Here is a 12,478-nt window from a genome sequence, read left to right as displayed (position 1 = left end):
GCAGTTTGTAAGAAGGGTTGTTTGCTGGTGTAAAACTATCCGTGCTGGAGTAGAGGTGGAAAATAAGGTAAGGTGGTGACAGGGTTTGCCCAAGGATATTAGATGCCCTAGGGAAATCTTCATCCATGCGCCCCCCACCCCTGGGGCAACTCAAGATTCTACTTCCACCCCTGGTAGTTACCATTTCCCCTTTTCTTCCTCATGCCCCCCCAAAGGTAATCAGCATCTACCTTTCCCCTCTGTCTCCCCCACCCAGGTGACCATTCTCTCTCTTTTCTCTTTCCTCCCCAAGGTGGCCAGTATCTCCCCTCCCCTTCTGAACCTTACCTAAGTTGGCCAACCTCTTTTTGTTTTCCCTCAGACTGCCTCCCAGTCGTCAAACATCTGATCTCCCCTTTCCTTCTCTACCCCCAACCTCTATCTAGCATCTGCCATCCTTCCCTCCTGCTTTGGGGCCTAGGACCTGCTGCCATCACCATCTCCATCCCCAAGCCCAAAAGCTTAAAAGAGTGGGTGCTGAATTGTCTCTGTAAGTATAGGCCTGCACTGAAGTGCTGGAGTGGCCCAATGTTCTCCAACAAGAAGTTTGCCTTGGTGGGGGAATGGAGCAAGGCAGAGCTGGGAGTGGAGCTGTATTTACAGGGCTGTGCAGTAGTCACTTTTCTTTAGGCTTGGGAGCTGATGTAGGGTGATGACGGTGACAGGGTGATAGCTGTTGTGCATGCCAGAATCGCTGCCCCCCCCCCCCCCCCCCCAAAAAAAAAGCCTAGTGGCTGGGCGAGCCTTTGGTGGTGATATGAAGGTGAGAGGGAAGGGAAGATGATGTTTAAGTCCAACATATGGGAGTGAGGAAAGGATTCTGGGGGAGGGAGGAAGGGGAGGAGAAAAGAAGATAAGGTAAAATAAAGTGGTGATGATGGAGGGAAAGAAAGCATTGATCCTGGGGGAGGGGAAGGGGAAGGTATGGTGGTGGTTTGCTATGACTAAGTTAACTAGTAATGGTGTATCACTACATAATGAAGGTGTAAACCACTGACTTACTGACTGAGCCCTTTTAATTTGCCTGGTGCTTTCCTCCTTCTCCTCCTCCTTTTGAATTTTCATCAAACCTTCTATATAACTGAGGGTACAGTGTTATGGGCTCTTATGCACAATTGCACTTTTTACTTTCATTGTTTTCTCTCCCTGTATCTTACTCAGCAGTGCAGCAAAACCCTTCTGGCAAAGAGGCACATATTATGGTTCCTTCTAGAAAGTGACACAGATGTGCTGTTAGTAGTACTTTAACAATAACTGGGACTCCTTCCCTTCCAGGAGCTGTGAACACTGTCTCTGTAGTCTCCCTAGTCCATCTGACCCAAAGACAGAAACCAAATCTAGGAATTGTGAGCAACCACTCAGCCCTAAGGTTGAACTGAATCTGTCTAAAGACCAAACTATTACAAATTCATTCTAATTGTTTCTCAAACTGTGGGATGTGGGCATATTTTGAGTGGGGAAAAGGGGGCGGTAACTTTAGACAGCTAGTACCACCCTTGCACCAATATTATAGGTAGTAGTTGTCAATAACCATAAATGCTAAGCCATGGACCACTGTGCATACCTCAAGCCTGCAGAGGAGCTAGAAGTGGAAAGGGTCCATCTCTCCCATTAGGTGAAGCCCTGAGGATCCACGAAAAAGTAGAAGTCTATCTCCTTCTTGGAAGAGATGGGATATGTGGATCTACCTATCCATCTTACCCTGTTTGTAAGGATCCAGAGACACAGGTTTATCTGTGTTGCATTTTTAGGCTGCTTGCCTGACTTTAGTGCTGAGCATTATGGGATGAGTGGTATGACAGCTATCCCTTCTTACTCCCACTATACTTATTCCTACTTACAGTCCACAGTATTGAAAAGCCAGGGATGATTGTTTTCGGGGCTTGGTTCCTCTGGGGTGCCATCCGGATGTGGTTCGCTTCCTTAGGGGAGTATGGCTTATTCATCCACCTGGTCATCAGCTTAACCCGCTTTGGGACCTTAACCTTGTGTTGTTTGTCCTGGTGTCTGCGCCTTTTGAGTCCTTGGCTGGTTGTACGCTAAAGGATTTGACCTTAAAAACGGTGCTACGCGTGGCCCTGTCTTCTGGTCGGCGTGTGTCTGAGTTGCAGGCTCTGTCTTGTTGGTAATCCTTTCTCCAGTACTTTAAGGAAAAGGTGGTTCTCCAAGCAGTTCCTTCCTTCCTAAGGTGATGTCTCCGTTCCATTTGAATCGAGCATTTTTTTTGCCAGTTCTGGCAAAGAGAATAGCAGAAGTGCTTGCACCGTCAAGATGTTTGCTGGGCTTTCTGTCAGTATTTCCGGGTGACTCGGGAGTTTCGGCGCTCTGATCATCTGTATTGCTGGGGGGTTCCCGCAACGGAGAGGTTGCGTCCAAGGAGACTATTGCGCATTGGGTGAAGGATGCAGTGGCCTTGCCTATTTGCTTGTGAAGCAGCCTGTTCTCTCCTTTTTGATTGATGGTGGTGTTAACCTCCCCTCCCCCTCCAGATATTAGGGCATTTTGGATTTAGGCTAAATCTGTATGTAACTCAATGAGTTAATAAGAGTACTTGGTGAATTTTGTATGTTTAATTTTCTTTATTGTAAATTCAGCTGTGAAAACTAGTGACTGAACTGTATAATTGTCTTAATAGTTGCTGTGTTCCATGGCATATAGTTAGTGAGCTGTGTAGTTTGTGTCAGGTTACTATAGGGCTCATTTTCAAAGCATTTAGACTATAGGTTACTATGGAACTTTGTAAGTCTAAGTGCTTTGAAATATCCCTCTATGTGTATTTCTGGTTAGTGGAAGTATCTTTTGTCATGGGGCAGTGGCACCCTGTAATTAAAACTGTAAAATCCTAAACTAGACTGAACTATCTTTTTAAATCTTTTGAGCGTGACATCTAATCGTCAGATATATTATCACACTTGGGGCCTCCTTTACTAAAATGCATTAAAATGTTGCAGTTACTGTGTGTTAATGGCCAAAACTAATGCATGGTAACCTCAAAGCCTCAGCATTGACTTCTCCACCACCGCCAACTCCAGGCTCCGCCCTTTCTGCCTCACCTCACCCCATGCGTGGAACGGACTCCCTGAGGCCATACGCCAGGTCCCCTCCCTGCCCATCTTCAAATCATTGCTCAAAGCCCACCTCTTCAATGTCGCCTTCGGCACCTAACCTCTACACCTCTACTCAGGAAATCTAGACTGCCCCAACTTGACATTTCGTTCTTTAGATTGTAAGCTCCTTTGAGCATGGACCGTCCTTCTTTGTTAACTTGTACAGCGCTGCGTAACCCTAGTAGCGCTCTAGAAATGTTAAGTAGTAGTAGTAGTTGGGGGCATGCCAATACATCTTCCCATAGAGTTAACACAGAAACATTTCACTTACTGCATGTTAACTGCATTCAGACCACAGAATATGACTTATGTATATATCCCTGCTATTTCTGCTTTCAGTCTTACATGTGCAAGTTATATGGCTGGCAGCTGAATATTACATCTATCTGTTTGATTTATGGCCCAGATCACCCCTAATCCTGTCTAACTTTTTATACAGAAGAAAGACAGCTAGTCCACAAATGCCAGACCAGCAAGAAGAGAGCAAACCAGAACAAGGAAATATTCCGAGATATAGATTTATTTGACAACAGCACATGAGGGATTCAAAACAAATGCTCGACATGGCCAGGTTTCGCCCTACCAAGGGCTGCTTCGGGGGCAATGGTACTACAAGATCAAAAACAGTATTAATAAAATCATTTATGGTAAAGCTATAAAAACAAAATCTGAGTCTAGACAAAATGTTAAAATCATCAATCAAATAAAACAATGGGGAGGACTCAATATACACTAAAAATCTACATGTACTAAAACAAACAAAAATAAGGACGTGTTAAAATAACATAGGGACAGTTTAAAAACTTGAAATATACATAGATGAATGTTGCTACAAGTTCCAACTTGGTAGAATCTATAACAGAAGTTAGAACAATTTAAGAGCATAAATATGTCACTTGGGGAGGAAAAAAAACCCCTAGAAAAGTAGAAAAAAAAACCTGCAGGAACACTCACCTTTTCTCTCACCCTCAGTTTCAATTTATGTTGTGACATCAACCAAGCTTGATTTACAGATAACACTTTAAATGCATGTTCAAAGTCACATGACCAATTCTAGATCATTGTAAAACTTTTTGGAATTACATGATGCAACAAAAGAGAGGGGGGAAGACATTTTTTGGGCGATATCCTAAAAAATGCTCTTTTTTTTTTTAAACAAAATGATCTAACATCCCTATGTTAATGCACAAATTCATTTTAAAAAAAGAAACAGTTTCTTTGATAATTTTATAAAAACTAACAGAAACCCCAAAATAACTTCAAAATATACAGGGAGAGTCCTCTAGTGACTATCAAACATAAAAATATATAGATCATCCATTCACATAAATAGATACATAAATGATCATATTTGGAAAGGCGAAATACAAAAGTGCTAAACCTCTTAGGAAAAAATTACATTGGCTTCCATTAACAGACCGAATTACATTCAAAATTTGCACCTTGGCTCATAAAATCATCCACGGAGAGGCCCCGACTTATATGTCAGACCTTATAGACCTACCAGCAAGAAATACAAAAAGTTCTTCACGTACTTTCTTAAATCTCCATTACCCTAACTGTAAGGGACTCAAATACCAATCATTATATGCATCCAGCTTCTCCTACATCTGCGTGCAGCGTTGGAATGCACTGCTGAATACCTTGAAAACAACACACGATCTAACAATTTTCAGGAGGTCACTGAAAACGAACTTATTCAACTAGACCTATAATAAGAATTCTTCATAAAAGACTCATTTCACAGCTGTATTAGAACTAATTAACACTGAATTCCTTAAATTGGTTACTTTAATCATATTGTCATTCTACTCTTTGCATATCTGTAATGTATTATTTCTTTATTTCTAATTTTCATGAAATCTTATGTACCTTAATTGAAATAATACTTTGTTCTTCTCATTCCACTAATAACGATTGTCATGGCGGCAAAATGTAAGCCACATTGAGCCTGCAAAGAGGTGGGAAAATGTGGGATACAAATGCAGCAAATAAATAAAATATTAAATACATTTTTAAGTATAGTAAAAACCACAATGGACTGTAGAGCAACAAATCATGAAAAGACAGATCTGCCCCCTTTGCAGTTATGAGCTTTTGAACTTAAGCACTAATTTTTCTGGGATAGGTACACTTACACACGTAACTGCAAATTAGTGGGAATTAAGGCCTGTTGGTACCTAATTTAATACTTATATTAGGTGTGTAACAGGCACTGTTCTTTTATTGTATTTTAGTGTTCTTTGTCAGTTATAATCTTCAATATGTTATAACACGTTTAGAACTTCCCGGTTGAAAAAGCATAAAGTAAATGATGCCGATGATGAAAATGTCCTACAGGCTCAGCTGCTCCTCTCTTGTTGGCTTATAACGATGATGTTTTTATATCTCAACCAAACTAATGATTACATCTATAATTACATGTATTTTTTTTTTTGTAAAGCATTCACACATTACATGGCCGTTTTCTTTTTCTTTTAGATCCGCATAGATGCGCTGGGTTTGCTTTGTGAAAGCCATCGTAGCACAGAAATGGTTTCCATGGAGGAGATGGAAATGATTAAATTTTGTATTAGATATAACTTAAACAGCCAGTCTCCATCTGTGAGACAACAAATCTGTTGCCTAATGAAAAAGGTAAGCCAGAGTTAAGCATTAAAAATTGTGGAATGAAGGCTGTGAATTTTTGGTTTTTGGAATCTGTTGTCTTGTAAAGCTGTGCTTTCAGAAGGAAGTCGGCATCTGAAACTTACATCTGGATGGCGGCTGACAGTTATTAAACATCTAGGGGATTATTTACTCAAAGCATGCACTAACGCCATTAATACGTGCTTACAGCATGGCCTTTTGGTAAATAACACAGTAATGGCATTAGCACATTCTAACTATAGCTAAATTCCCCTCTCCCAGTGTCTTAGTTTTACATTTCTTGCAATAGTTTGCTTAATTGGGTTTTTTAAGATTGCGTCTGAATTCCTTTGGTAGCTTATTACTTCATACACCATGACTGTTCAATATTACGCTTATTTTCATAATGGTTATATTTCTTGATTTAGGCCCTAATTAACTTCTGGTACTTTTAGTTCCACATCACTTATTTCAGATCCTGATTGTGTGGATATAAACACATGGACAGTCTTTTTGCTTCAGGTTACAACCTTCTGTTGGTTTTAGTCCCACTTCCACATTTGTTGCAAGTATGCTTATTCCTTATTTTCCTCCACATTCACTCTAATTGGCGCAGAACAGCCTTCTCATGGTCGTACCCTACACAGGAGTCGCACTGGAAACTACCCATTATTTTCCATTTGATAAGCAAGATTGAGTCAGGCACATTAGTGGGTGACATCTTTGCACATGGACAGGACAGAACCAGTGGCGTATCTGGACTCTGGCGGTAGGGGGGGCCAGAGCCAGAGGAAGGGGGCACATTTTAGCCCCCCCCCCCGGCGCCACCGATGCCCCTCGCCATTTCCGGACCCTCCCGCCACTGCCAGACCCCCCCCCTCGCCACCAATGACACTCTCCACCCCCTCCCGCAGCCGCCAACCCTCCCCCGCTGCTGTCACTTGCCTTTGCTGGCGGGGGACCCCAACCCCCTGCCAGCCGAGGTCCTCTCTTCCATGCAGGCTGCAAGTTGCAATGCTTCCTGTTCTTCCGAGTCTGACGTCCTGTACGTACAACGCGCAGGACGTCAGACTGAGTTCCAAATTCTGAGTCTGACAACGTGCAGGACGTCAGACTCAGAAGAACAGGAAGCATTGCAACTTGCATCCTGCACGAAAGAGAGGACTTCGGCTGGTGGGGGCTTGGGGTCCCCCGCCAGCAAAGATTGGCGACGGGTTGGTGGCGTGCGGGAGGGAGGGGGAGGTGGAGAGGGTCGATGGTAGGGGGGTCCAGGGCGAAATCTGCGGGGGCCCAGGCCCCTGTGGACCCACGCAGATACGCCCCTGGACAGAACAGCTCTCTCACAGCTCAGAATTAAATGTAAAGTTCTAATCATGTGCAGCTTTTCTTATGCACAGTGGTCTCTGCATGCTTTTCTGTTTATTATCTCGGTTTATTTGTTTTTGGGTTTTTTTTGCTCTGTTGTGGAGACATTCTCCTAGTCAATGAAATTAAGCTTTTGAGTATTTCGACAATGTTTTTTGTTCATCCCTAAAATTAAAAACTTTATTGTATGTGTTTTATTTTGGCTTTCCGAGGACAAGCAGGATATAGTATTCGTATTGATAGGTGACATCCGATGGAGCCTGGCGTGGGAAATGCTCCCCAGAAACCTTTGGAAGTCGCTCACCTGTATGCATGTGTCCTTGTCACCTTTTTGGTGACAAAGTAGAAGAGGTGGCAGTCATCAAAAAGCATTCCAAAACCATTAAGTCACTATCCTGGCCTGCTCCTAGTTTGGCCTCAACATTCAGGAGGTATTTTGGTGGAGGGAAGCAACGTAGGTACCCTCACCCCCCAACTCTCCCAGACCAATCAGCAGCAGAGGGGCCACAAGTTCTGACTGGCTCCCCAGTCACAGCAAGGGATGAACTTTTGACTGACTCCAGGAGAGCCTAGCCCCAATTTCCATGACCATCCCTGATGAACTTCCAGTAGGAGGTAGACTGAATTTTTTCCATAAGAGCTGATCCCTTGTAACTTTAGACCGGTGGGTTGTCAGAAAAGTCTGGATAAGTTACACACTTAACTTGGAAAGACTGCCTCCAAATTGTCCACTGAGAGCATCGAAATTAAGCTCTTAGCACTAGGAATTGCTTACAATGGAACTCTTCCATTTTACAGGCCAGTGAGGTCAAACCCATTCCACCTGGGGAAAAAGGAAAGGGATTTTATTCCAAGTGCTGCCTGGTCCAAAAAAGAAAGAATTTCATCCCATCCTTGATCTAAGAACTCTGAACAAGTATCTGACCAAGCAGAAGTTCAAGATGGTTTCCCTGGCTACCCTACTCCCCATGATTCAGTAAGGAGATTGACCTGTGTTCTCTGGACTTAAAGGATGCCTCTATCCACATATAGATACATCCCAGTCACAGGAAGTATCTAAGATTCCAAGTATCATAATTAAGACCACTACCTAATGAATACAATTAAACTTCTAACAAATAATTCTAAAATCCTCACCTAATACAAAGATAATTATGATTACTTGCTTCACTTTTATTATTTATATGTGGTTCACATCTCAATCTCCTCAACTACTATCAAAATCCCTTACCTGATGAAAAAGGCATGCTGCTCCACTATTCCAACCATTAAATCTTTGCAAAGTCTGAGCCAAATAAGTACTTAAAGAAATGTGCATCAATCTTGCCAAAAGTCTTTCTGATGCAGAGTATTCAAATTAGTAAACATGAAACATCGTGACTGTCCTGATGAAAACATGTTCTCATACCACAAAATCCACAAACAGGAATTGGAGTAGTTCACTCATGAAAGGCGAGAGCTGGGTCCAATTGCTCAAATAACTACGTTTTATGCTCTACACAGAACCATGTTTCGCCATTCTCAGCATCTTCAGGAGTGTAATTTGAAGGACTGTGAATAATTAACAAAGGTTTTTATTCACAGCTTTGTCTCCTTTATAGGTACAATTTTTGCTGTAGCCACATTCACCCAAAAGTGACTTTATAAAATTACTCCGTAAGTGTAAAGTAAAAAATAAAATAGTGATAGGAGTTCGAGGTGGAGTTAGGCCCTATCAACCATTCTGCTACAGCTGACTTAGGAGGGGGGGAAGAGAAGGAGGGGCAATGCTGAACTGGGGGAGAGAGTGGGTGATGTTTGACAGTTGGGTGGGAGGGAAGGGGAAAAGAGAGAAGGGGCAATGCTGGACTGAGGGAAGGGAGGAAAGAGAAGAGAAAATAAGGGATTTGTAACCAAAGAGGGGGGGGGGGATAGAGGGAGGAGAGCACCAATTTGTAGGTTGTAGGGGGGACCTCAAAAACCCTAGAACCATCCGTACTTCTCAACCCTAGATCTGCCCTCTGGCAATGTTCCTTTCTCCCCCATCTGATCCTGCCCTCTGGCAACTGGAGAAAAAGGAAGGTGTTTTGTCCCTCTCCCCTGATCCTACCGTCTCCCTGCATCCTCTTTTACGTTCCTCTCTTACTGGTCTCAGCGTATCAGCGGCAGTGAACACATTTCAGACATTCAGCATGGAGCCTGTAAACTCTTGTACTCTGGACAGGTCCTGCAAATGTGTGAGAGGATGAGGTGGAGCACCAGGCCAGACTGAGGCATGGCAGTGATGGCAGTACTATGGCAGCTATTAGAAGTTGGCGCTGGATACAGTTGTCTGTGCCGAAATTTGGCCTGTACATATGTTCTAAAACGTATTTTACATCTATATTAAAAAAAAACTTACCATTTGTTAATTTTATTTACTTATTACAGTGTTTATCATGCTAATTCTTTTTTTGGTTGTTTTTGAAGTTGTTCTGCAGGATACAAGAAAGTTCTCAGGTGCTATATAAACTGGAACAAAACAAAAACAAGCCGGGGGCTGTTGATGATAGTGAATTGGTAGTTTGGGATCCTTCTGTGATTTTACAGCAGTACAAGGTGAGGAAACCACAGTGAGCAAGCTCTGGGCTTCATGCGGGAACTTGAGGGAAGATAGCTGTCATGGGGCAAATGAGCCAGCATAAAATTTATTAACACAAAGCCATATCCTACTTCAAAGAGAAGACTGATAAGAAACTACTGATTATATTTCTTCAGTAAGAGGATAAAAAGCAGAGTGACCGGATGGTGATGATCAAGTAAGAGATTGAGCTGGTGCTGAAATCTGTAGAAAGTAATAGAAGGCTTGACAGCTCACATGCTAAATGTTTTTTTGCTTTTAATTTTATATTTTAATTTAGTTTTTTTTCCCCCTGGATTACACTCTTCTATGTTGTTCATTTTACGTTCCTGCTCATCAGAGCTGATTTTTATATATAGAAATTGTGACTATGTAGGGAGCATTATTAGAGCAGAGGGAACCTTTTCATTTCTGATATTGTGGTATTGTATTGTGGTATTGTGTACAGGTTATGCCAGACCGTTACTAGAAATGTGCACCTTGGTTTTAAACTTCCTGCCCTTAAGAATTTATCAGGATATGAGCGTTAGAAAGATGATCTACAACAGAAGGAATGGATCCTAAGGAGCTTAGCCGAGATTGGGTGCCAGAGCCGGTGGTGGGAGGTGGGGCTGGTGGTTGGGAGGCGGGGATAGTGCTGGGCAGACTTATACGGTCTGTGCCAGAGCCGGTGGTGGGAGGTGGGACTGGTGGTTGGGAGGCGGGGATAGTGCTGGGCAGGCTTATATGGTCTGTGCCAGAGCCGGTGGTGGGAGGTGGGACTGGTGGTTGGGAGGCGGGGATAGTGCTGGGCAGGCTTATATGGTCTGTGCCAGAGCCGGTGGTGGGAGGTGGGACTGGTGGTTGGGAGGCGGGGATAATGCTGGGCAGACTTGTACGGTCTGTGCCAGAACCGGTGGTGGGAAGCGGGGCTGGTGGTTGGGAAGCGGGGATAGTGCTGGGCAGACTTACACAGTCTGTGCCCTGAAAAAGACAGGTACAAATCAAGGTAAGGTATACACAAAAAGCACATATGAGTTTATCTTGTTGGGCAGACTGGATGGACCATGCAGGTCTTTTTCTGCCGTCATCTACTATGTTACTATGTTTACTATGTATTTTATGCCTGTCTTTTCTAAATTGTAGGCCTTCATGTTGTCTATCAGTGAGAGTCTTTTTGAAGCCCTGTTTCCTGGCTCATCACACCCGACCAGATTTTGTGCCTTGACCATTTTAGGGTCAATAGCTGAAATATTTTCCGTTGCAGAAGGTGAGATATCTGACCTGGTAAATGATCTGTGTGTATGTCTTAGGGTTGCTGCCTGCACTCTTGCTGGCAAACTGAGAAAGAAGGTTTACAGAATGGTTGGGTTCTATTAAGGTGCTTATTTCGTGGTAGCATAATAAGGTAGTTGTGAAGTAACAGTAGTGAATGTACAGGCTGATATCTGCTTCCTTTGGATTTGCCAAGCACAGGTGCATTGTGTAACACAGAGGTTAGTGGACTAGTCTGTTCCTCAACAGGGTTGTAAGAGAGGAAGAGGTGAGAATGAATATAACATGCTTGAGTAGGTTTTCAAAATATGAAATAAAAAATTTACAGTTCTTTGATATTATTAGTGTCTAACATTAAAGTAGTAAAGGTACTTCAGTGTCATAATGTATAGTGAAACCTAATCCGCAGTCAGTAAATCAGATAGAAGTATTTAATAACATTGTACTATATAACATGTACTGAACTCTGCTTGGTTTTTGCACACTGTGTAATAATTGGTGAAGCTATCTGGGTTTGCTTATTTCTGTTATATTTGCCATGCCACCTTTTGACTGTAGCAACAAAGCTGTTAACAGTAGGCTACAAATTAAGATTTGAGTGTGAACAATCTCTATATATAAAAGGCACCACCAACGTTCTAAATGAAGCCTCCAGCCGGAAGTGTGAGGCGGTGTAGATATCCGGTTTCCCCATGAGTGTCTGCCCCACCCTCGCTCTTTCTGTAACACAGCTCCTGAGTCCTGACAAATATAAACAGTGAAGGAAAACATAGCAGGAATCCTGTATAATTACCAAACACTGCCCTCCGAAACTTGAGCCTCCCTCTCTCTGTAACACAGCAGGAATCCTGACAAATACAAACAGTGAAAAACACAGCAGGAATCCTGTATAATTACCAAACACTGCTCTCCGAAACTGGGAGGGGGGAGAGGGGGGAGAGAGGGGAGGGGGGAGACTCTCACTCTCTCTCTGTCACACACACACTTGCACATTCACTGTCTCTCAAACGTGCACACTCTGATAAAAACCTTGCTAGCGCCCGATTCATTTGCATCAGAAACGGGCCTTTTTTACTAGTAACTCCATAATGATAGGAAAGTAGAAAAACAAAGATGTACAACAGAAGAACACCATAACTATTGTTTGTAAACCAAGAAGCTGTAGCTTAGCCAAACAGCCGATTTAGGACAGACCCGATATCAAAGTGGGTGGGCCAACAATTTCATGTCTGCTGCTGCTCGCCCAAAGCAAAACTCAAATGTAACTTCTGCCTCCCTTCCCTCCCAAACTAAATGAAATACCTGCGTTGGTGGGAATCCCCAACCCCACTAGCCGAAGACCTCCTTCCTGCCAAACGAGCTTACTTCATGGGCGGCCGCCAACACTGTCCCCGAACCGCTACTGCCAGATGCCAGCCTCCACCTATGCTTAATTTCATGCATGTGTGAAAACTGGGCATGCACATGGTAGAGGGGTCTGTGGCTG

General features: G+C 43.1%; 1 protein-coding gene across 1 annotated transcript in view; it reads left to right on the top strand.

Moving 5' to 3' along the window:
- The window catches only part of THADA (THADA armadillo repeat containing), a 649,870-nt gene that overhangs the window by 73,185 nt on the left and 564,207 nt on the right, over positions 1-12,478 (top strand). Inside the window, 3 exon segments of the mRNA XM_030195792.1 lie at positions 5,628-5,783; positions 9,588-9,716; positions 10,864-10,987. Of these exon segments, the coding sequence (XP_030051652.1) occupies positions 5,628-5,783; positions 9,588-9,716; positions 10,864-10,987 (409 nt within the window).

Source organism: Microcaecilia unicolor, chromosome 3, assembly GCF_901765095.1.
Source record: "Microcaecilia unicolor chromosome 3, aMicUni1.1, whole genome shotgun sequence".
Lineage (NCBI taxonomy): Eukaryota > Metazoa > Chordata > Amphibia > Gymnophiona > Siphonopidae > Microcaecilia > Microcaecilia unicolor.
This window is presented reverse-complemented; position numbering and strand designations above follow the sequence as displayed.